General features: G+C 43.2%; 1 protein-coding gene across 1 annotated transcript in view; it reads right to left on the reverse strand.

Annotated features, from left to right (window-relative positions):
• Positions 1–27,063, reverse strand: part of roraa (RAR-related orphan receptor A, paralog a) — a 218,188-nt gene that overhangs the window by 62,255 nt on the left and 128,870 nt on the right. Inside the window, exon 2 of the mRNA XM_052060438.1 lies at positions 17,563–17,592. Coding sequence (XP_051916398.1) covers positions 17,563–17,592 — 30 coding nt within the window. The remainder of the gene's footprint in view (positions 1–17,562; positions 17,593–27,063) is intronic.

Genomic DNA, 27,063 nt, shown 5'->3' on the forward strand with positions numbered 1-27,063 from the left:
CGACTAAGAAAGCTGTTATGGTCGATTCTGACATTTGCTGTGGCACAATGGAGTGGGGAGGGGGAATCTTATTTGCCCACAAACTAACTATTCTCGTGAGAAATTAGTACATGATGAGACAAAGTCTGCCCAGCAACAGGATTGCATGGTGTAGTTATAACTATACTAGCACGTGAAAAAAACTGAAAAGAAATACCATCGTTCATGACATCATTTTATCATCTTTGTGTAATCTTATTTTCAGAAGACGAGACTGCAGTGGAACATCCCCAAAATCGTACAATTAAGACTTTAAGTGTCATTTTTGCAAAGAGTTGCCCTCTCAAGTCCCACAAAGCTTGACATGACACCTGGTCGGAGATGCCTCACCAGACGTCAGTTTCATCAACATGAAAGGATCGACTCTACATCAGGGGTGCCCAAATCCAGTCTTCGAGATTTGGCCACCTCAGGCTGTATAGGGGCTCTTGAGGACCGGATATGGACACCCCTGCTCTATATTGTGTAGACCGCACAGACATATAAGCAGACTCACATTTAAAACAATAAGACATCCATTGCCAGTCTTTTTTATTCTTTTTTACATTTTGGACAATTCACTTCTTTTTACACTTGTGCGACAATTCATGTTTAAAAAAAATTAGTTTGAGGTGCCGTATTTTCACGACTATTCGACGCACCGTACGGTTGGGCGCAGTCTCATTAATGGGTGACATTTCTGTATTTTACACGTAGACAGACCGCACTGTACCAATGGGCGCAGGTAAAACATACGCCAGCTTAAATATATGGCATGCATGCGCACACGCTAACACGTTAGCTTGAAGCATACGGTAGCATGCCAAGACATACAGATACAAGCTAAAAACACGTTTTTAAAAAGGCAACGAAAGCAGAACTGAGTTAGGGTGTATTTTATTTAGCCAATGTACAATGTTCTCACGTTTTTCGATCAATCATCACCCAGAAATCCATCAAAGTCCTCATCCTCTGTATCAGAAGTAGAGGACTGCACATCCCAGTTGTCATTGAACGCATCACATGCTAGTGTGAGTTGCTACGCATTGCCGAGCGGAAAGAAGGAGCAGCAACAGCAAAGTCAACATTTCTCTCGTGTGAAGCTTTCCCACATTTGAAAGTAAAGAACAGAGCGAAACATGGTGGCAGCGCGCATGTGTGTAGAAAGAATTGAACGATTGCGCAAGTACCGTAATCCATCAAAAACGCCGCGTTCCCGCTCGTTGTTGCGTATTGTGGCGTAACTCGCCCAGCGCTGCCTCTCACTCTTTGTAAAGTTGTGTTTGCCACCGATCATCCATTGTTCCCATGCCGTTCGCAACTTTACTTTGAACGCCTGGTTTATGCCGATGTCCAGCGGTTGGAGTTCTTTAGTCAAGCCTCCGGGAATAACGGCAAGCTCAGAGTTCATTTGCTTGGCTTGGTTTTTCACCGCTGCTGTGAGATGGGCACGCATGGCAAAAGCATAACCGATGGCTTGAAGTTTGAACTGAGCTTCGTAGGCGTGTCTCTTTGTCAAATTTATTTTCGGGGGTTCTTAGAAACCAAAACCGGAGTTGTTTTGCATCAATGCACATTGCCACACTCTATACAGGTGTTGGTACGTGCTTGTGGCGTCCCTTTAGCGTCCACTTACACGCCCACCCTTCACCCATTGGCGGACTGCTCCCCAAGCATGCCTGTCCCCCCTCTCTCTCTCTCTCTCTCTCTCTCTCTCTCTCTCTCTCTCTCTCTCTCTCTCTCTCGCTCTCTCTCTCCCCCTGCCCCCCTCCCTCCCTCCCCACATATGTATATATATGTCAGTCAGATTTTGGAACTCAGCGCATACAAAAGACGCTCCGCACCATAAGGCGTCCTGTCCATTTTGGAGAAAATTTAAGACTTTTAATGGCGCCTTATAGTCGTGAAAATACGGTACATTAAGTTTTATTTAGAGGTTGACTGACACCTTGTGAGTTATATTGTCTCTGATTGGTTGTTTATCCTTGGGCTCAGTTGTTTCTTGTTTATTCATTTAAGGGTACAGGATGGATGGATGTCATATTTATGATCTACTACTGTCAAGTCAACAATCGATTTGTTCTTCACGCTCTTGAGCATGAAACATGGACGCTGAGTTGACGGTATGGTCCAACCGGATGGTCCAACCCTGCCTCACGCAGCATCTTTCAAAGTCGTCTCAAAACTCATTTGCATTCGATGGCATTTGACACGGCCTGACTCAGACTTGATCTTAGTCTTACTGTTTGGTGCTTTATACTGTTTTTGTTATTAGTTTTTTCTTTTAATGCTGTACATACGTTATTTGCTCCATGTACAGCACTTTGTGTACTGCGACGGTTGTTTTAAAGTGCTCTATAAATACAGTTGAGATGAGTTGAATGACGGCCATTGTTTACCAATCAGAGTTAATTTTCTATGTGGCCATTCGTACCAGTTTTTCGACTGAACATCTAGTAAAGGTAGTGAAGCTGTTCGAGCGTAAAACAAAAAAAAAGGCAAATATTTTTGTTATTAATTTAAATTCTCAGTACTTGGTGCTCCAAAATGACACAATGAAGTACACGGTGACATTCAACAATCTCTTGTGAACAAAGGGCTGAGTGAACTATCTTTATTTATTCAGCGCACACCGCAGGAAGGTTTGACATAAAACATATATCATTTTGACCTGGTTTTGAGCAAGTTTATTTTGGGGCTCTTATGTCTCACTCCTGGACTGTACTTTTTGAGAAGCGCCCATTTGCACGCTAAGTGTCTGCGCGTCCATTTATCGAGTCATGAGCGATGAGTCTCCCTCCTCTTGGATTCATTCACGCAAATGTACTTCTTGTAAACAAGCTTTGTGGAATTGAATTCAATTGAGATGAGGCGCAGCAGCATCGGCCCGGCGCCCCCGGAGAGGAGGAGCGGACCAGAACTGATAATAGCCTCATTAGCAGTCTGTCAGTAGCCATGCTACACACACATGCACACGCTCGCTCGCCACGCGGCACAACCGGCGTCTGAGACGGGAGAAACCTTTGTCGTTTCCATGTCGTTGCGCTCTCCGACCTTTGACCTCTGTGGATAAACGGTGATGGACTTCCTGGTCGTGTGCCAGAGCTCGGCAGGAGATAATTGTATAAAAAGACCAGAGGCTTGTATTCGCCAAACGGAGCCACCGGGGTGTTTCCAAACTCGCCAGCATGCCCGAAGCAGCGGTCGAATTAACAAGCCACAACAAGCACTCCACGAAAACAATACAGATCAATTTAATATAGATGCCAAGGAGTGTCGGGTATAATATGAGGGCCATAATAGCACCGGCCCACACTGCGCAATCCTAAACCAATTTAGGGCCATTTCAAACGATTTCCTGCGGGCTTGTGGGAAGACTTCAATAAATCACAAAAACAACACGCTGAAAAATATACACAGTGAAAAGAGAGAAGTATGATGGAATAAGTCCGCAGGAGCACATGTTGGGCACGCTATAATGTGCTTGCTTATTTTCCGAACCCACTCGCTGGGTACGTATGGGCGAAAGAGGTTCCGTTTTCGTGCACACAAGTTGAAGTAAATTCAATTCCTCCTTTTTTAGGAAATGCAAGTGGCGGATGGACGGCTCAGTGGGTAATGCAACTGACTTCGGACACGGGAATCAGGTTTCAATCCCAGTCTAGGCAGACAGTCCACCTATGGTTGATTGTGCCAGAAAAGGGAACGCATATTCTTCTTTTTAGAAAATGTTGGGAATTAAATCGGTATTATTTAGAACAGTGTTTTTCAAACTTTTTTGAGCCTTTTCTTTCATTGAAAAAAAATCTCGCGGAACACCACTGTCTGAAAATGTGAAAAAAAGAGCTTATTTTAACAATGAACGTGTTATATTGTTACTATAACTGTTTTTTTTAAATTGAAGAATGACGTTATAACAGCTTGGATTGTATCAAATAAACACAACGAAAAAAAGTGTTTTATAATCTTTCATTTTGAATGTTTTTTTTTATTTTTATTTTTCACCGTCGTCCTGCATTCATGTGTCACAAATTCGCTTTTCTCTAGTCTTAATACGAGGCAATTGGCTAGCTGTTGCTCCTCCCTAGCGGTTACTACAAAATTACTTTGCCGGGCGATAGACTGCACAGGCATACAAATTGGTTACTTTCTGGCAGCACACCTGACAATGTCTCGCGACACACTGGAGAACAACCACTAGGGGGTCGACTCATTTCAATTAATCAAAATTATCGACCCAACGAGCTTGATAAATACAGTATACACTCGCATTAACTGGGTGCTTTTTCGAGTCAACGTTGGATGAGCTGCTCCACCCAATTTGGGTTACTTTTAACCCAGCAAGTTTTAAGAGTGTATGGCGGAATCAAGTTTGAATGAGATTTGCCGTGTGTTCAGTGATGTGGCAGCTACACAGCAACCACACGCCGCCATGCATCCTTTACATGCAGTCGCCATAGGGCAACCCAGCTCCGCTCTTTGAATTTTTCATACACACACACACACACACAATATTTATAGAACAGAAGGGTCGAAAGAGTGCGATTTGAAAGCTTATCGCTCGCGCATAGGTCGCGCTGCAAAACTGTCAACCGTCTTATAATCAAAATCAACACGACGGCGAATACTTGACAAGGCCGCAGCCTTCCGTTTTACAGATATTTATAGTGCTGAGTTTGAATGTATTTTTCTGCGTAAACACTAACATGAGAGCCGCAGGTATTTCCAAATGAATTGAAGTGAAGGCTTTCGCATTAAAATCACCGTGGCGGGTAGACCGGTCCAAGTTAAAGGAAATTCACACGCCAGCTTTACATTAAATGACCCCTGCGGGTAATCATTTATTATTTACACCCACAGTTTTGTTCGAGTGGCTGCACACTTGCGAGTGCCATTCCTGGGCTTGTGGCTATTTCTTTCTGTCTTTGGTCTCTTTAGCTTCACACAGAAGGGTTTACAATCCACCGCAATGGCTCTCGCATTGATTAACGCGGCCTTGAACAATACGCATATCGAGTTATCCAACAAAGGTTGTCACTCCGTGGAAAGAATCCGTTTACTCGCTCGGTGAAAAGAGATCACTGGCACTGCTGGAGTGCCGAGGCACATCCCGTGGAACAATATTTCAATAGATCAATCGGAATGAGATTTAACAATGAATTGCTGCCGAGCTCTTTTGTGCGAGGTTGCCCTTGGGGACAGAGGGGGAATAGGGTGGGAGAAAAAGGGAAGAAGGTGGGGAGATTATCGCAGGCATGGCAGCCTGTGTGAGAGGCTTAGCCCCGGCTATGCGGGGAGGTGGAACCCTGTGAATTCTAATGAACTGGCAAGAGCCACACCAACCGTCCTGGAAAAAAAAAAAACAGCTCCATCACCATGACATGAGGACGACAGGAGGGAAGTAGGAGGTGATTAGGAAGGTCCTCAGCAAACCAAACAGAGCGGGTCATTCTCCCTGTGATAATTATGCCCATAACCAGGCATGAGGGATTGGCAATGTACCTGCTTATTCTTCATGCCCCGCAACGGCAACCTTTCAAGGGGAAAAGCACGATCATCATGTGTGGTTTTTTTTTTTCCCTGCTAGTCGGGTGACTCCGTTAAGAGATGCAAAGGCGGCTGAAAAGGGCAGCGGGGGAACTTGGCCTTTGAGGGAGAAGTTAACGAATGAACTTCATTATTGAGGAGCAAACCAGGGAGACCCCCTGGAGTGTGTGATGTATTACCTGGCCTCCACAACACTCCCCAACATCACCAATATAACCTGACGCCGGATCTAAGAGGGGTGGGGGGGGGGGTTGTAAACTAAAATAGTTAACCTTCTGGCTTGAGGCAAGAAACAAACAAGAAAACAGAGCAGGTAAGTATGCAAGCTACCAAACTAAGTTGTTTTATATTCAAGGAAGAAACGCATGGTTGGAGACAACTACCAAAGGTGTCTGACCAGATATCCTCCACTGAAACTCGATTTACATGAAGAAAAAAAAAAACAAAAACAAAAATAAATCTACAAAATTCTAATTACAAGATCAGCTCAAGAGGTAAGTTTACAGGAGAACGGTTTAGTCCGCTTCTTCTCTAGTTTTAAAGCTTTATGGATGAACAATAGTGAGCCTGGTTCATCGATATCCATCCATCCATTTTCTAATCCGCTTTTCCTCACGAGGGTCGCGGGTTTGCTGGAGCCGATCCCAGTTGTCATCGGGCAGTAGGCAGGGGACACCCTGAACCGGTTGCCAGCCAATCGCAGGGCACACATTAACAAACAACCATCCGCGCTCACACCTTGGGACAATTTAGAGTGTTCCATTAACCTGCCCGCGGTTCATCAATAAGTTCTTTAGAAAGCGGGGGGGGGGGGGATAAATAGATGGAGGTATGTGATAAATAGAGCACAGAACTTCACCAAAGGCCTAATTTAAAACAACACATTAGAACCCACCAAATGAATATGGCAGGTCATTTAAAATGTGAGAAAAGGGGAAAAAAAAGATGGCTCTCCAGTTTTCTTCTTCCAGTATTGGCACCAAAACGCAATGGGTCTGAAACGTGCTTCAACTTTCGAACGAGTATGAAAACCTCCACGGTAGAGGAAACAGCCTTTTTTTCTGTCATTGTGAATAATGAGGCAGCCATCTCCCCCCCACTACTTGGATACTTAGAAGAAGGACTTGTAGCTTTAAAGAACACACTTCAATGTTCGGCGTGACTTAATTTAGTGGTCCGGCGAGACGATCCAGTCAACACAATGCAGATTACCCTCATTTATTACAAAGCGAGCAACTTTATAAAAACAACTGACCCACCGGAGGGAATATGTTTCCTTGAAGATTGAGGGAGATCTCGGGGCGATGCGCGACATGCATCACTTAGCCTCCTTATCCTCCTTACAACGGGCCAAGATGGAGTTTCTCCCCGATAGATCCTATGAAGGTATTTTTATTTCTTTTCTTTTTTTTCTGGGCTCTCGCTCAGCTCTTTTACTTTAGACTTATGAGGATGCCATAGGTGCAGGGATGTGATTCATCACAGGGTGTGCTCCTCTCGCACCCTCACACATTAGTAATGTGGTCCGCAGAGGAGGAGTCCTGTCATCAGTCTGTACCTGGACCTTCTGAACAAGGTAGGTCAACAGGAGGCAGCCACGGCTGGCCCACTTTTAGTCTTTCACAGCACCTTTAAGTTTCTTCTCGCTCCGCTAAAAAAGCAAACCTGACGAACAACGGTGCGACCCGCTCGCTTGACGCAATTTGCACCGCTGGAATGTCGTCACTCGCCATATATACAAATTCAAAAATGCGGGGTTGTTTTGCTAACCCACTTGTTGGGAATTTGTCCATTTTGAGCAGATTTAGTGGCTTGAGCTCATAAGTATTCATAGTTTTTACCTCTACTGAATTAGAATCTTGTCCCAACATGCCTTGTGAACTCTTCTACCCCAATGTTTTGGGTATAAATAACCCAGCATTGGTTCGGTCCGTTTTAAACCCAGCACCGGGGTAGCTATTTCACCCAATTTGCTTACTTTTGACCGAGCAGTTTTAAAGAGTGTCGCGACTCAGTGAAGTTGTGCAACGAGTGCAATAGACCAGATGAAATTTAATGAGCTCTTAAAGTAAAATAGTGCAGTGTAAAAGAGGGGGGAAAACGAAGGGAGGGAGAAAAAAAAAACAAACATGAAATGAGTCACACTTTGGATTAAAAGTTCTCAGATTTATCCATCTCAAAACTGCCGGAAGGCATTCCATCACTTAAAAGTCCTCTATAATACGCACAACATGAGTGGCCAACACCTGACCGTCTGCTATTTCATGGAATGGAGAGACTTTCTTAGCCAGTGTAAGCCGTTGACCTGAACACCACAGTTAATGCACATTTAAATACCTGACTCGATTTTCATGTTTGTCATTTTACTTGCGAAGATTAGGTGTAAAAAGGCTATTTGAAACCAAAACACGGGATTAAGGGATAATATGCTGCTCTGTGTCTTGTGAGTCGACCTTGATTCTGTAATCCAACACAATAATGGAGAGCAGCACATTTCCGTCGCTTGTACATTCAATAGTCTCACACACTAGTTCCTCTGATGTAACGCGAAATGCACAATAGCCTCGCACGAAGCAAGGATCTCATCATTGTATTACTGATGTCAAAAGAATGTAAACGGTATTAAAGGTTATGCTCAAATTCAACATATTTCCGACTTGATTCGTTGTAAACGCAAGGGATACGCCATGTATTAAAAGTGTGTTCGCCAATCAAAATGAAAATCATTTACAGGAACGTGATTTTAATGGTCTTTTAACATGTTTGTAAAAAAATATTCATCACCATACAAACAAGTGCAGATATATTGAAGTAATTTGATGAATCGATAAACCTTTAGTTGCACAACATTTGCACCAGCATTTTGCCCTGTGCTATTCGCAAAGGATATTGCGCTAATAACGTACCAGCACAAACGCACCAACAAAGATTGACAGCTGAGTGCGGTTTACACCTTTTCCCCCCTGACTGCACAAACAGAACAATTGCCACCAATATGTTTTGTTTATTTTCTTAATCATGTCCTGTTTGGCTGCTTATTCATGCTGAACGATGAGTTTGGATGTTTTTTTTTTAATATTAGTTTTTCTGTGCAACAGATAACAACAAGAAAAAAATGCCTTGGAGCATCACAGGGAGCACTTTTACACATTGACTATAGTTCCTGGGGAAACAGTCCGTAAAAGAGTCCGTAAAAGAAAGAAATTATTTCACATTAGCCTTCCACCGATAGCTTGTTGGACTTTTTTGTAATGCTCCCACAAATAGTCAATGAATGACACAGCCACTTGTGAACCTTCATTTATCATCATCTGTCTATTCCACGAACCCTGAAAAAAAAAGGAAATTCTCTGTTGGGAGGCTCCGCTGTGAATTGGCCTGCCACTTGATGACTAACAGCTACTAGCCGCTAGTAGGCACATAGATGGCTGACCAGCATAGAATTTGTCCAATATAACACAGCCTCTCTGCATATGCCGTGTGGAAATCCACACAACAGAGACACTTATTTACTGAAAGGCAAAGGGAAAAGATTATCATGATCCCATAAGCTAACAAGTTAGCAAGCTAACGAGCCTGCTCGACAATGGCAGGATCGTCCAGTGCATTAATGCCTCACGTGTTGTGTGAGGTCTCCCACATAACAGAGACACCTCAGGAATATTAACTGTTCATTTAACACAGCGGCACACAGTGAACATGTGCATACCATTTTAAAGCAGGAAAGGGAGCTTTGGTTTTGAATGATTTAGGAGCCTTAATTTCGACACTTGGTGATTCTTTTATTCATTCAATTTAGACAGCCTTGTCTCTACTCTTGTCTTTAGTCTTCTTTGTCCAATACTCTTCTTTGTGTTGCGTCAAATAGTCAAGACATGAATTTTGTCCCTTTAAAGGGTATTTCATCAAAATCAAATGAGTGCCTTGGATGTAAATGACACAAATCCGTCAACGTGACTGCTACTGGAACCAATATGAAGGAGGTGTACACTAGACTCTCCTGTGCCAATATGGCTTATTTTCCTGACTCCTATCTCCTTTCCTGTTTCTTTATTTCCCGCTCACACTGCCTCAGACGAAGTAGAATGAAAACCTGCCTTTGATGTCTGGGATCCCATAATGCTGAGCAGTAGAAATCCACATGCCTGTTATCTGGAGAATCTTAATGATGACGGCTAACTTCACAATGGGTTAACCGCCACGTCTCTCTGTTCTCACACCGCACACCCACAGAAACACAAATTAATAGCAAGCGGGAGAAGAAAGGGAGCAAAGGAGAGAGAAAAAACAGCTTTTCTATAATAAAGCAGATTCAACAAAATGCACACAATGTGATCAGCACAAACGTCAATGTATAAATACCACCCAAAGCTTTTGTGAGCATTTCTGCTTTTTTCTTTCAACGTGTCACTTTTTTTGTGCTTCACTTTGCCAAACCGAAAAAATAAATAAATCTTCACATCACGATGTAAGTGCACGTTGTTTGTTTTGCCCCTAAAAGTCTTTGCTTCTCGTCCCCTGTTACCTACCTACCTGTTCAAAAACATCAGATTTTTTTTCATCACGATTTTTCTCTCTAATGTCAAACCAGGTTTCATCTGGATGTGACCCAGATCACACCTTTGGCAGCCATTTAATGTTCATCCGTTTTATATTTACGTGCAATTAATTCATATATCTGGTTGTCATTTGGTTCCCTTTAATACAGAGCAAAATTTGAATTAGAAAGTTAAGATCCAAGAGTGAAGCCAACAATGGAAATAATTTTTCTGTTAAAATGCTTCAGCAGTCTCATCGGAGGTCTGCACACTCTGAGTGCTCTTGTTTAAAATCATCATGCGATGAAGGAGACAACTATATGCAAGGTTTGTTCAGTAGTATTCTGCATAATTCAGGAATGGTTAAATTATGCATATAATTTTACTTAGCTTAATTTGTTCCCGATGTTGCATCAGCGTCTGCAAAAAGCCACCAAGGAATATGGCTGAAAATTGATTTTGTTCTCCATTTCACGAGTGTGTAATTGGTGCGGACGTGCGCCTCGGTCTGAAGTGATCTGATACGGTCGTGGAGAAATAGCTGTGATCACCAGACAAGCGCGCACGGCTGAGATGGAGGAGCCTGACGACAGTGACGATGGCACAAGGACGTTCCGTGATGTCCCGCCCACCAATCTTTGAGCACCCGAGCGAGCATCGGTCGGGATCATAACCGGAGGAGCTCCATGACCTCCGCTTTCGTCGCCCTCCATGTATCAAACCTTCCAATACGTGCTGACACGGTCGTGCTACGACTATGTGTGACTTTGTGCGCATGGACGACCTGATGCGTGATGGATAACCTGCGCCCGAGCGCGGGCAGGCCGCGAGCGAAAGGCTGCCCGCGTCTTCTCGGCCACGCCGACTGCTTCTCTCCGCAGCCGTCGACCTCACCTGAGGTGGCGGGAGAAGAGAAATGAAACGGCCGGAAGCAGATGGAGCTGCCTACTTTTTCTTTTCTTTTTTTTTCTTTTTTTTGGCAAGCCCATCCAGGCATTGTGTCCTTGTCACGCGTCAGTTACTCTTGTTTTCCAGTTTGACAACACTTTGCGGCGGAGCCTTTCAGCTTGGGGCTGAGGCACAATAAGGGACGTACGGGGGTGAGGAAAAAGGGCTGACGAGGCCTCTCTGGGCTTCTCTGAAAGACTGGGAGAAGAACCAGATTAAACGGCAACAAAGGCAGAGCACCCCAGTCCGCTTCCCTCGCCACTCCTTAGAAAACATCCGGGGCCCTTAGGAAGTGATCAAAAAGAGCCCAGAGGAACTTATGTAAAGAAAGTACATGTGCAAAGGCCATTTGCAATTTCGCAAAATGGCAGACATAATATATTTACTGAAAAATGAGGGCCTGCCATATTGTGTTGGAGTGGAGAAAGGATGGTCGGGAGGAAAAATGGAGAAAAATCGTGCTGGCCTGGTTCACGACAAATAGATAGCTCTATTGATTTCCCTTTAACAGCCACTGTCCATCCCTCACTTTTGTGATTACACTGACCTATTTCTGAAAATGAAAAAAAATATATATATATATTTATATATATAGATTAAACCAAAGCATCCAAAAAGAAAATACTCCTTTTGTGGAGCAAACACAAAGGGGGTGACAAAACCTAACCTTCAGTCGGGGAGGAAAGGGGGAAAAAAAAAAGACATCTCTGAGAAAAAAAAAAGTACCATGCTGGGAGCGAAATAACTTTCCACCGAAAGAGTATGAGGGCTTGGCTGTGTCCTGCATTGTCAAGCCAATGAAAAATAAAAACAACATTAAAATGAATGAAGTTATATTTGAACATCCACCCCATCCATTATCTGATCCGCTTATCCTCACGAGGGGCGCTGGATATTTTGAACATCATGAAGGCAACCGAACGAGGGGCTTGTTTGAATGTCTGCTCTACAGCGAATTCTGTTTTGATTTATTTATTTCTCCAGTTATTTTTATTTGCTTTGCAGTGCCTCATTGCTGTACATTGCTTCCTCCGCGCCAAATGTGCGCTCGCCCTGCGTTGCCACGTCTGCACCGAGCGTCTTTCTCCAGACTAGCTCAGTTCTCAGCTCTGGGGAACCCGACGTCGGCTGAGCTTCATTATCAGCCCGAGCTTAACAACACACTGGATGCGCTTCCCATTTGAGTACAACTAGCAAATCCCCACAGAGCTGAATCAAGGCAACAATGTGATGAAATACCTTCACAACAATGCGAGCGGGGGGCAGCGGAGTGGGGGGGCAGTGAAGCGACGCACAGACAGCTGATCGTGCCCTGGGCCATTCCACAGGAGTACATGCCTTGTTGCCAAGCAGAAATTAACCGGCCACTGGGACATATTCTCCTAAATTGGCAATGTACAGCGCTATTAAGGAGGATACATTTCATGTTTGATCAAGCAAAAAAAAAAAAAAGAACGAAAACAGACCCACACAGTGGAAGCAAATCCAAGCAGGATGAGCGGCTTCATTTCGGGTGAATTACGATTCTGTCTACCGAGGCAATCATCACGTGAATGTTGGATTTATTTTGAGTTCATACTCCACAAACCACTTGGGGAATCTCCAAAGTCGAACGCCCTAAAAGTCCAACAAAAATTGTTATCATCAAGGTCAGTCACGAGTAATGAGACCTTACCAAAATATATAACGAGGGGTGTCAAACTCATTTTCATCATGTCGCGATGGTTACGCTTTCCCTTAGGGGCCGTTACCATTGTGGAAATGTTGGAACTGCTTTAGCGTGTGACAATAAAAAAAAAAAAAGATACAGAAGGCGCAACACTGTTTTCTATTGTTTTTTCCTCTACCTTCCTGCTCCATCCTCCTGATTTCTCTTCAGACGACAGTGATTTCACCAACTTCAGTTCGGAACGCTTTAAAAACGTGACCTGGAAGTCGGCCAGTTTCACGTCATTGAAAACGCAACCGACAAAAAGTCCAGCTGTGCAACCTCGTGTGAGAGCGACTGACGGATGGCAAGCTGGGCAGTGCAACACGAGGGTAAATCATGAGGACCCTTCAAAAGAGATTGGTGGGACTATTTCTGCGAGGGGGCAAGTTTCTGGCATAAGAAACTCGATACGGGTTGCGGGGCGAATAAATGAAGATGCGGCGGCAAGGCCATGCTTCTCAATCAGTGTAAGAAGTCTGTCAGCACTATGGAGATAAATAGTGGGAAGGGAGGGTCGGAGGGGGGGGGGGACTAAAACTCCATTTTGTATCTAAAAGAGAGGACTGATGACTTGATGTGTCTGATGAGTTTACGCTGAGACATTCCATATACACTCCATTTACAAGCCGTTTCATTCGTGACACTTGCGTAAATCCGTCAGGGCCTGATTTACGACAATTATCAGGCCCTCTGGCCTCTTCATTTTTGCTAACACAGTCACATTTTGTTTTCATCTTTCACTTACACGTCCAATTCCATCCTTTCTAACTTGTTTTTTTTTTACTTGAAGTGCCCTCTCATATTTTCCATGGTAAAACCATCAGAGGTACTTCAAATGCATCTTTTGAATACTGGATACGAGCTGACTGGATGTTTTGCATGCAAGACCACAACCATGCACGTTAGTCCAAATCTGACACTCCCTAATAAATTGGCCTTAGGGACACAAACAGCTCAGAGAATTTGTTACGTGGCTGAAGCGTGATTTAAACTCACCACCATGACGCAGCAGCAATGCTTATTACTGTTTTTGTAGTTTGCAGTAGTGGCAAAGTGTCCCGCATGATAGTGAAAGTGGTTTCAATATTGTGATCAGAAATGTAATGCAGTGGAGTTCCAAGTCAGCGCAAACTACAGGAACCATACATTGAAATGACCACCTTAAACAAATGCTTAGGCTCATTCTCGAGGTCGCTCTTGGTCTACCTACCGCATATCATCTAAAAAAAAAAAGAGTGTAATTGTCTTGGCGAAGCTTTATTTTCACCCCTCCTTGTATTAGAATGATGCAAATTCAGCTGTATGGTAATTTGGGATGCAGCTGTGATGTTTTCTAATGTTGCTCTCATGGATTGTAAAATGATTAGAATTTATGAAATTGGTTATTTCTTTCACAGATGGATTGGGGAAATTCTAAATCTACTATGATGCAAGCTGTAAAAAAGAAACAGCAATTCAAGCAGAATTTTGCATCCGTGCCGGTAATCGGGCAGATCTGTTCGGTTCGAGGAAGAGCATCCTGGCTACGTGACCTCTGGGTGTGCGCGAGCCACCTTGTGGCTGTAGATCACACATTTAATGCGAGATTAGGAGTGAGACGTCCAATCCCAGCATCTGATCTGCTGCAGAGTAACGTTTCTCTCAACAGGTCCAAACTCAGTCCCGCCGAAGCATGGTCCTGCCTGGGGGGAGGTGGAAGCGCATATGCCCTATTGAAATGCTAGCTTTTTGTAATTTAAAGAAATGAAACCAAGATTAATTTTTTCAAAACTTTTACATTCTGAATGTGACCTAAAAAAATTACAACTGAGTTAAAAAAAGCTAATTACCCGATTTATCTGAGCAAGTAACTAACTATGCAATAAAGCATCTAAATCGCTCACCTACTTAATGTGTTAGCGTAGCTATCATATTTACCAGACTTTAACGTGCACCGGATTACGAGTTACAATATCAATGAACAGGTCTATTTTCATATATAAGGCACACCGGATTATTAGGTGTATTTTCTGTTTGAGGCATTCAATGTTTTACCGTGTATTATTATTAGTATATATTATTAGTGTATATAATTAGTATGATTATTTGATGGTATAACATCGCCTTCATCAACGACGACAACTAGCAACGGTGCAGTTGGAATTTAAAAAAAAAAAAGACTTGTGTTTGAATTTTACATGAATCCCTCTTTATCACAAAAATGATACAGAAAAGTTATTCCTCCATGCCCTATTTGGGTGCCTTTACTGTCATTATGTGAACGGAAGCCCAAATACTTAAATTCTCTTAATAAATGTGCTTCTACTAAAATAACAATAAAATAAAAGACCAAATATACGCCAGACGTCAACCAAAACTATTCAAATGGAGCGCAACTGAATAAATGCTTTGCACTCGTAGGACTATATTTTGCATGATTATTAGACACAATAGTAGTTCAAGTTCTGGTAGGACAAAAACATGTACACTTGCGAGCGACTGGAACACGAATATGAATGTAAATAGGAAGAATTTTTTTTTGAAGTTGACAAACTGAAAAGTCGACATCCTGACGTCACCCTTCATTGCGAAAAAGTTATCGATTCACTCATTTTGACACATATATGAGCGCCGTGCACCACATAACATCGTTTCAAGTTCAGGAAGCACAACAATACATGAGGCTCACTGGCAGTTTTGAAGAAAGTGTGCCTCGTCGTCCAAAAACTATGGTACGTATCAGCGAGTATAATGCGGCAGAATCGAGCTACTAAGTCAATCAAACAAGGCCCCGCAAAGGAGAGGATGCCGCAGTTGCACGCGTATCTGTTTTCATTTGGAATACCGCATCGTATGATAGCTCAATGATGAGTCCACTCGGGTGGGTGGAAAAAGGAAGTGGAGGAGAGCGAGCGATTGGAGCCTGCTAGCGAACAGATGCCCTTGTAATTTATATTGATGAGGGGACTGGCATGGAGGGAAGCTTCCAGCAGTTTGATCACTCAGAAGGGCCAAGTGGGGGGCGGGGGGGTGGGGGGGGGAGTAAGCAAAGACCCCAATCCATCCCTGTGGGCCACCTTGGACCTGGAAGACCTTGTAAACACATATGTGCATACGTTACACACGCAATGCCTTTATCACTGCCAAGAAGGATTACGACCATGTAAGGAGGGCGATTGCAACTCATTATTCTTACTGCACCACAATCTTTTTTTTTTTTTTTTCCATTTCACAATCACCTTGTTCTATTCCCCACATTTTGACCACTAACTGGCCCTTCAACTCCGTCTTGTGGACACACTTCTGACGAGCTGCTTCCTAACTACGAGGCACACCAGTCAACTCGTTTTTAAGGGCCTTTGACTTTGATTTCCTCCCGTGGACAAGATTTGAATATTTCCCAGTGAAATGAGACAGAATCGTCCAGTTCCTGCCCAGGGCTTTGAACCCAAGACTCCTAAATCATGCTCTTTGATTTGAGACTCCTTCCGGCGTGGAGGTGCCTCGCGCTACACTAATTAAAATAGGATAGTGTGGTGGTGGTGAAAGGTGGGTCAAGAGATTCCTGTTTCACCTTCAAACATCAACACATTTTTACAAAAAAGAAAAATACAGGACCTCAAGACAAGCAAATAGCTGAACAGACACCATTTTTTTTAACACACAGCTGTTTGAGTAAGCTCAAAGTGTAGAAGATCAAATTCTTTGCCCTTCTGTCTGATGTAAGAAGGAGCCGTGTAGTTTTTGGGGTTTTTTTACAGGGCGAGAAGCAGTCGCTCACAATCTCTCACAATCTAAAACATTCGGACCGCTCTTATGGAAAAGCCCCCTGGCTTCCCCTCACCACCAGTTTCATCAGTGATCAGAGCAAATGGATAGCCGTCACGCGCACTTTCTGCCATTTCCAAATTCGAGATGTGAGCACACAAACACACGCACGCACGCGCGCACACACACACGCGCGCGCACACACACACACACACACACACACACACAAACTGCACTATAAGATACACCAAAACATTTAAAGATGCCTCTTCAAATTGCACTTCACCCATGTCAAAACAGCCGGCAAATCTCTTGGAAAATACGGATTTCTACAGGTGGGACTGTTCATCCATTCTTCATGAGAATTCTGAGATTGAAAAGGCAACTGTGGTTTGAGATGGAAAGGCTCCATTACAACTGGCACCATGTAAAAAAAAAACCAACAAAACAATCAGCTTCGACTGACACTGACGAAGAGGTATTAACTCCATTATTTGATTGTTATTGTGGGTGCAGTTTGTCAGTAGTGTACTGTGTGCGTTGGTTTGTAATAGTTTGGGTCACTCTGTTTAGCTACGTGAGAGGTCTCGGTATGCTACGGTGCAGTTTTGCCCCACTTGGCCCACTACAACCACAACAATACTTACGAGCCCTGTAATGGTGTTTTCTTCGTTCCAATTCTTGTATTCATTCGTTTTCAATCATTTGCATCTTCCATTTTTACTCATGTGATTGACTTGGCAAGACAGCTCTCACTCGTCGAAAGTTAGCAACCGCAACAAGACACCACATCCGCTTGCCGGGCTGCAAGGCCTCTTTGCAAGAAAACAAAGAGGCGCCTCGGCACGGAGGCAGCGTCGACGGTGCATGATTAGCAAGCAGTCATATGACAGCCTTTTTCATTTCCTCTTTTTTGTATTGTGTTCGGGAATAAGAAAGTCAACATGATATTCATTTGGTGGGATCACATTCAACTAATGTTTTCCCTTTTGTCCACCATTTGTAACTTCTGCTTGATAGAAACATGGTCAAGGAAAACGTCAGTGTACTTACATGTGTGTGTCTTCTTTGCTACGGAGATACCTGCAAAGACAAAGCAAATACAAATATAATACTGCAAGGGGAGAACAGCATCATGCAGTGTATATCACAATCTTACATAAAACATTTCCTCCAGTGTCAATTTAAAGGGCCCATTGGCTTTGGTTGACACGGTACCGTACGTATCATGGATCACCGTACTTGTGCAAATGGAACAAATTGTGACCAGTGACTTTAAAAAACAAGCCCAAATAAAGACATCATTAGCATTTTAGTAGCACTGCTGGTGGTGCAGCAAACAGCCCGCAGTCTCAACACTCTTGTGCCTTTCAAGGTCAGCAAGGTGACTGACCCATCACATTTGGCGATTCAATATTCACAAGGTAATCCCTGTCCTCTATAGACTGTTTAAAAAAATAGAGATTAATTAATTATGGTCTGAAATTAATAGATCATATTAATCTATATTTTAATCTCATCTAAAAATTACTGAGAAAATCACTATTTTCATTTTCAATTCATTACATTATTGAAGCAGATCAAAAGATAAAAGAAAAAGTGACATTATAAAGTATTTTGGACAGATGCAGTCCGATCCATTTACTTTCTGCTGTATTTGAAACTAGTCAAAGTCCTACCTGCAGCCTTTAGTTTCGACCACGAGGGGAAATATCACTGTTTTGTTTGTTTTTGTAAATCTTCAGAGAATTACAAAATATTGTAATATAAAAAAAACAAATGTAATTAATTAATCGCAATTAACGTAATAATTGGAGACCTCTATAAAAAAATAGATATACTGTATATTAAAGGAACACAATAATAATGTACTTAGGATAAAATGAGCACGGCTGCTGATAAGATGAGTTAAAAACACATTTTTATTCTTTGGCTTTACATTCAGCATGAGAGTGCAATGTTTGAGTGTTTTGTTGAGGTCTTTATTTTTATAGGTCTTGATTTTGACGCACAACACTTTCTATGTAGCTGTGGTTGTTTTAAAAAAGCTCTCTAAATAAAGTAGAGTTGGTCACCTTTGATAGACAGACATAAATTATTTAAACAATGTCAATTGACCCTTTTCAGGGACAGAAGTTACGACGTGGACAGCCTATCATGTTATCAGGTTACAGGTTATCATTATTGACACATGAAAGGGTGAAACTTTACAAATCTCTAGCTGAAATTACTGTTCTTATTTCTCATTTGTGTTTTCAGTCCTTTGTTGTCGTTAGGTCTGGGTAGGGTTGCAAAGTGTGTCGAGATTTAAAATTTTGGAACTTTTACATGTTAATTCATGGGAAGCAACAGCAATAGAGTGCAAGGGAGCCTCTAGAAACTCGCATGAATGAAACCGAAATGTGCCAAAGTTCTCCCCAAAGACGTAAGCTTTCCGCCTGCCGTTCCTCAATACGTATGTTCGCTTAACTGACAAAAAAAAAATCATCCGGGGGTATTAACGTGGGTGTGAATCCAATCCAGTGTGTACCCCGCCGCTTTATGGTCAGTCTCTAGGGTTCTCATGACCCTGAACAAAATGGATGGTGGAGCAAGCCCAATGCATCGGTGTACTTTTTATACAAGAGAAGCTTCAAGCATGCAGTCGCACATCAGCAATCCATAGACTGGTTGGCCGGCTTGGACCAACGTGAGTCAGGCTTGGATGCCCCCTGGGTGAACAAGGCCAAAGTATAACTCTTTGTTGCCTCTTCCATTGTCAAGCTTACCAACGAGCCGCTTCGTTTCCTCACACCGGTTCCTTCCATCCGCATCATCGCCCGCTGCCTCGGTTGCCGGATGTAAACGAGCGAACGGTTGTCCCCCCCACGCCGGCCCACCGCGCTTTGCAGGACGAGATCCCCACTTGTCACGTGAAAGCAACGGCTAATTTTTCTACAACTTGCGCCGCAAACCAGCGGGACAGCGAGTTGACATGATTCAATAACTGGCTGAAAAAGCTGGAGATAATGTTTCAGACACATTTGAGGGGAAACAAGTTGAAGTGTAACGAGGGGGAAAACAAATAAAGCCCTGAGCCTCCGAAAGACAGATGCAGAGGAACGGATCACTGATAGCATCTCCAATGAGGAGAAAGTGAGAAGGGAGTCACCGAAGGGTCCGGCGGTCTGTGATGGACCTTCGAGCATTGCCCCACCGCTCATTGCCAAAAGCCTTCTGTTCTTTCCAACTGTTGAAATTACAAATGGTGTCCTCAGTCACTTATACGTTCACGTGCCAATGTGTCACGTTGTCAGCATCGCACACATTAGGACAGCTGTAAAAACCATTATTGGTGCAAATGCAGGAAATGACAGCCATGTTTTCAACGTTTTGTCAACTTCACACATTACATCTCATTGGATAGATGACAGGCTTTTCTTCGTCACCACATTTGAGTTTGGACTCAAATGTTTAGATGTAAATTGTCACGTACAGCCCAGCATGCAAATACATCCGGTCCGTGGAACCACTCGATAAATAGCGTGACGCCGGTCAGCACAGCACAGCAAGCATAAAAGATTACGAACAAAAGACGTCTGCGCTATTGTCAGTGGCAATTACCGTGTAATTCACATAAGCACAAATGTGTTTTCCTAATGCTGCAAGAGACCGACCGGCGTGTCATTAATTTCATTTTCACTCAAGGTGCCAGATTCACCACCACTAAAGTGGTAATTACTTAACAGTACACAACTAGACACCCCTTCAACGATTATCCCCGTACAAAGTAACACATTTTGGAGCCCCGATGACACAAATGCGATAACTGTCACTACAGCAAAACATGCTGCGAAACCCGTTCTTCTCTGATTTGCTAAGACGTCGCCATATCCTATATTTCAACGCTGTGATGTGAAGTGCTGATGACACGCGAACAACAAATTCTATATTGTGACACAACAGCTGCCATACCCGGCAAAAGGTGCAATCGTGAAGTAGCTGTGGGTACATGCAGCTCAAATTCTTTATATTTTCGGTGTCATGTATCTGCACGTTCTCAATTTTACTCTGACAAATACGGCAGCATTGGAGGGAGTTAGCGGCATCGCGTGCTTTTCGTCAACAATGGTTGTTTCTTATTCCCCCATCGCAATGGGGGTTGTCAAGTGTGCGGTCATTTTACTGGTAATTTCTTGCAAACCATTTTAAGGGGCTCTGATCATTAACTGAGCAAGTCAAAATTTCTCAGTGTTGGACAACTGTAGTCTTTTGAAAATCTCTACACTACGACAAAGTAAGACTATAAAGTATCGAATAATCTGACCATATTGTGAAGACAATATGTATATCTTATTGTAACAACTATTCAAGTACACATAGGATGCCGATTTTTTTTGTTCAATATTAAAATGCTACAAAGGTAAATTTTGATGTATTCACCCTACTTTTTCAGTTGAACACTCTGCCGATTAAAATGTGTTTCTTTTTTTTTTTTTTTTGCCTTACCATTACGCACTCACTGTAGCCATCATCTATTACATCACATCCATGTGCTTGCGTACGTGCCGGCGCTCATGCTTGTGCTTAGAAAAAGGGAAAATGATGAATGCATTACTTTATAACGGGAAAACGTTGGACTGTTTAGCCAAAGAAAAACATCGAATGTATGGAAATATGACAATAACAAAAACAGAAGTATATATATTTTTCAAATATAAAACTCCAGTTGCTATGCAGGTTCGGAGAAGCAGACCAGGTGGTTGGGGGGGGCGTCTTTCCCTCCTCTAAGTGTCATTCACAGCCATGTGATTGGAGGTGGCAAGGAGAAAGCGCCACAAAGCCAAATAATGAGTCAGGCGGTGAGAAAGAAGGAGCTAGCTGTGGGCGCTGACATTGGCAATGGCTGCCAGCTCATGTCTTCTCGACTGGATGGCAGGTTCGGAGGTCAGTCTGGAGGTGAAACTCTCCTTGGTTGATAAACCAGGCTGGTAAGAACACGCCTGCAGCCAGAAGAATACTTTTCTCTGTGGCTCTTCTTCATTTTAGACATAAGAGTGAAAGTACAAACCAGTAAAACTACAATATCAACTTTTAATCATAATTTCATATTTGTATGAACATTTTGAAACCAAATCAGAATGCCATTCATCCGTTATTTGCGGCACGTCACATGACCAAACCCGGAATAACAGGTTTGCGGACTTTGTGTGGATGCCATGATAACTGGCAAAACAATGAGTTGATGACATGATGCTTTAAGCCCTAACTGGCAAAATAGAATTATAAAACATGATCTAATAGAATGCAAAGCAACATACTGGTTTGACAACATTCACAGGTAATTATTGTATGTTGGGACAAGCCAATGTGTGTATGTGTGCCTTTAAGAGGTGTGGCCTATATGGCGACTTGCTTGCTGTAGCTTTTTACTAAAAAGTGCACCACTGATTGTGGCTGTCCTGTTTTTTTCCCCACTTAGTTCACATATCTCAAGCTCATTCGGAACTCAAATGTTGGCTCACAAAGCGTCAAGTCAAGATACCATTGTATAATATGGGATTATTTTTACTTAATAATTTCATGAAATCACTTTGCATCAAATACATATGAGAAAGAAAGAAGAGCGCCTCCACCCCCACCCTTTGATCTAACTGCTGAATTCCCATTTTTATATTAGCATGTGTCACACTTGAAGGAGGGCCAGTTGTCACACTGCGGCCTTTGATCAGTCACATTTCCCCTGCATCACTCTCGTGAGACTTTGCTCAAGCTATGGAGGAAGCGAGGTACTGTGCACTTGACTGGAGGTTAACCTCCACCACATCTATCTGCAAGGAGATTGGGGGAGAGAGAGGGGGCTGGGTGGAAGGCACATCCTGTAAACATGCCACTTCGACAAGAAAAGAGTGAGTGCGGGCTGTGGCAGGTACGATGCGGCAGACGGACGGCCGCGGAGCAGCCTGCCACGGCTGGCGACTCAAAGTGACAGCACTGTAATGAACTCTGAGGCGCACGGTGGGCTGTATGTCATAATTTCAGGTTTCTTAAAGCCTGACAGGGAATGATTATCATGGATGGTTATTGTCACCCCACCTTCCTGGGAGACGAGGCGTGCTCTGGGCTTGTTGCACCGTGACATTCAAAGTTACAGTCTCCTTCATATAATGGAGCTGTCCTCTCAGCGCGCTAATGGGAGCGATCCATTTAACCTGTGCCAGAAACACACAGACGAGGAAGTTCCTAATGCGAGGCCCGTACCGTGGGGACGTCACACTCGTCGCACCCCTCCACCCCCACCCCTCCTGGCTGCTGCCTTCCTGCTGCTTGATTCATTGACTGGCGCTCCTCACTTATCCTCATTCACTGCTCAGTCTGGGGAGACAGGGAGGCTCACTTTCTACTGCTTGCTCCCCATACCGCCGCTGCACGGCCGATGCGCACAAGGACACAACTGCCGAAAAGGACCCGGGTGTGCGGCAGAAGCCAGTGAAGGAGCGCCGACCGAAAACAACTACAGACCAAGACCAGGGTCCTTGGGAGTGCTTCCTTAAAGATAAAAAGAGTGAATCAAATGGGCAATATTGAAGCCTCTTTTGACAAAAATAAAGTAGATATTCACGTAAAAAGTTTGGAATGTTAATTAGAAGACAAGTAACTATTTCATCTCCAGCTGTGATCGGTGATCACTTGTCAATATATGTTCTGCGGTTAGCTGGCGACCAGTTCAGGGTGTACCCTGCCTCACAATACATTCCTCATTGGTCCCAAATCACAGGGTACTTAGAATCGATCCCAACCCAGTCAGCTATGCAAACCACTACTCGATCAATGGATTCTGTGTGTTGGGACAGGTGGTCAAACTTTTTTTTTTCTCAGTGGAGTTGCTATGGAGACGTGCGCAGTACCAGAAATACTATATTTGTGGTGATGAAAAATAATGTACGAGAGTAAACATATTGCGTCACTAAAACTAAAATGTGAAGCAAGTTTCCCAGTTTATAAGCAGATGGCAGTAATACATGGCTCTTAATTTTAGTCTAGACTCCTGAGGCTGTTGGTGAATGATGATCGTGTCACGAGCGCATACTTTGACCGCTTCGGCCTGCCTTGCTAACAGATTAATGCAACATTCCTAAGAGGAAATCATTCCAAACAATGAATGTGTTGCTCATTTTATCCGTCTCATGCATCCAAAAGGTCTGATCACTCACATGTTTTACGTGATTTACGGACCTGTGCCGGTTAGGCTGGAAGAAAATGTCATCCAATGCATATGTGTGGGTTCAAGAAACGTCTGTGCTGGTCAAATTGTCTCCATTTGAGAGAGGGCCACGTACCATAGTAACACAATCATTAAAGACATCCTCCCTTTTGCACTGACACACTAATTAGCTCTTATATTACTGTGAACTATACATGCAAAAAAACAGTGATTAAAAAAAGCACAATGGTTCTAATCAGCTGCCCCCAAATATACTAAAACATTGAATCCATGGAGAGGCCAAATCTCTTGGGGAGGGGCTCAAAGGAAAATGACTTCTCTGTCTCCAGGCGCTGTTATTTCTGGTCATTTCTAATTGGTTTTAACTACAAGCAACCACGCGGAGACTCCACAGGTTACTTCCACGCATCACTATGGAATTGTCTGCAAATAGAAGATATACATCCAAATTAGTTTTAGAGGACACCACAATTGTCTTTCACGAATCGAAAAGGAGACAGTCATGGGAAATCTCAGTGCACAAGACTTCCAAAGAGAAGTCGAGGCATCCCGAGGGGACGACAACGTTATCAGGGTGACCCTGACACCGTCCAAGTCCTTGCTGAGTTAACTTATCATGTAAGATGCCCCTCCCCCCGTCTTTCAAGCTCCCATGCAGTTGTGCATTGCCGGGCCTGAGAGTCTGCAGGTGAGACCAGGGCGTTGTTTGGCGGCTCGTGAATTATACATTGCGGCAGAGGAATTGACGCGGCCCAGGAGGGCCCACAAACAGCAGGCATGGCTGCGAGGCAGATTGAAGACTCCGACGGAATTTTAATTGCACCTCTGGGAGCGCATGTGATAAGTGCTATTGTTATTGCTAAGACACCGTTGCGCAACGTTTACCTTTGCGAGAGCCCAAATAAATGGCGGCGTGCAACAAAAGGTACAAGGTCCGACACTTCAACAGTCCTTTGCTCAAGGTTACGAGACAGTGAAATCTATCACCGGTGTTTAACAAATATTTATCAGTTGGTTCATATCACAATGTATTCTTCAGAGAATAAGTTGTGAAACATAACATTCAATTTTTTTATGGCAGTAGGAGCACAATGAAAAGCAAAAATGTAGAAATAAATGGTGAAAAATAAAGCTGCATTTTGGGGAAAGTAAGTCATTATGAGTCATAGTTATGAGCTCATCATTTCAAGAAATCCACGCTGAGATGAATAAAGATAATTCTAAAGTTATCTGGTCATGAACGAGAAATGGATTTGGAAAAAATGAAACTAACTGACTGTTAAAGCAACAAACTCACCGGTCCATCTGCTTCTTTCACAGGAACGGAGCTGTTTGTACAATCACTTTAAACCCCTGATAATGACGATAACCCAGTGTTGAAACACACATCTTTTTGCTCTGTAGTTCACAGAGAAATTATTGTCAAGCTCTGGTAAAATTCACATGTTAACAAAGAATCAAAAATATGCCTTCTAATGATTTCATTTTTCTTTTCAGTGTGGCTCTAATACTCCCTTGTATGCTCTATTCTAGCAGTGATAAGGTAGTATTGATGCATGCAGCAGCAGATGTATGCTGGTCTTACGTTGATGAATTGGGTCTGTCTAGAAGAGTACTATCGTGTAATTCCCACATCAATAATTAGGAAATATATACATCCCACCAACCATTAAATGACTTTTGTAGGAATTTTGCAACTCGGTTAGACGACTACCAAAGAGGCGGCTAACAAGCCGGAGTGCAAAACGAGAAACCACTGGGTTGTTTTGTTGTGTGCTACAATACAGCGGTAAAGGTGACGAGCCACAACATGAGGGTTTAAGCTTCTCTGATGTTGATCAATCTGATCTTGGCTCTGGCTGCACAAAAGAGTAATTTCCCCCTATGTGCGCGAGCTGTTTTCTCGAGGGCCTAGGCGGATGCAGGAAAGCCCAGGGCGCTGGTCAAAGCCCGGACCGGGGGCAAAGACAGACCTCTGTGTCCTCTCCTCATGGGTGGTTCTCAGCCCAGTGGTAATCTCTCCGGGAGCCATTCTCAACCGAGCATGAAACCCAATAGCCTTGCAGCCTGCACTGTAAATAAAGACAACCCTCATTCAGCAGACCACCCTGACTATTTTAATTCACTCCACAACAGCCTGTCGTACTTGTTCGCCTAAACCGCATCAGGAAAGGACATGTCTCAACATTTTTTTTAAATCTGACACAACAATCAATCGATTATTTATATTTTCTTAATGTTGCTTTAATGGGAAGGGAGAATCCTTCTCTGAATGTTAGAAACGCTTCTTTCCATGCCAGCAGTGAATAACGCTGCCAAGAGGAGATGCACCATAGTAAGCTTTCTTCTTGCTATAAACGAATTGAAATTAAACCAACAGCACCTTTGCTGGTTGAAGTCACGCAGTGCACCCCATATTGCCTTTGTTGCTTCAAGATACAGATGTTCGAGCGGGAGTTTGCGATTCACCCATCAACAGATCAAACCAATAACACTGATTGTTAAGACTTGCTTACAAATAACTCGTGCTAGCAACACAGCATCTGTGGCTAACTTCAGCATGTTCACAGTGCTAATGCTAGGTTGGTTTTGCTAGAGCTGCTACGCACTTGCGTAATTGCGTGGACAAATTTGAGAGCCATCCTCGTGCCAGTTAGTGAGAGGCACAGCTTTTTTCAGATACTCAATCAGTTTTATCAACGCAAACTCCCTCTTAGGTTGATAAGCAATTTCAAACAATTGACCCTATAAGTATTTTGAGGAGGGAATCATTAAACATGCCAATTCGCACAAGGTTAATTTCATGCCCACATTTAAATTTTTTGGGGTATCACAAAATATCATTTTTACAATTCCGCGCAAGCTATCAGTTGCTCTGCTTCTCCGGTTGCTTTCTGCTTTCCCCCAGAGACAACACTTTAGCATTTCTATTCACATTACAATACATCATTTTATCGCTACACAGGTCGAAAGCTAAACAGGGAATGCGTTTATGCAGCTCTTGAGGCTTAAACTCCAGTTACACTCGTTTTATAATAATGGGCTGTAATATCGGCCAATATACATGCTCCCCCTCGGGCTAACCTATTAAGAGGAATTTAAATATTCAGAATGTGCAGTGGTTAAATAAAGAGAAAATCTCACTGGTTGTCTCCTCTCTGCGTGCTTGCTCGCAAAAGGATGATTCAGAGGCAATGTAAACTACCTCAGGAACCCACAGCGGTAGGCCCAAGTCATTTTCACGGGTGAAGTATGCCCATTTTTACTTATTCAATGCCATGGGCGTTTGATATCATCTCCGGAATAGCAGAAGGAGGGATTAGAAGAGGTGACTTGATGTGTGCTCTGAC

The sequence above is a fragment of the Hippocampus zosterae genome, chromosome 3 (assembly GCF_025434085.1).
Source record: "Hippocampus zosterae strain Florida chromosome 3, ASM2543408v3, whole genome shotgun sequence".
Lineage (NCBI taxonomy): Eukaryota > Metazoa > Chordata > Actinopteri > Syngnathiformes > Syngnathidae > Hippocampus > Hippocampus zosterae.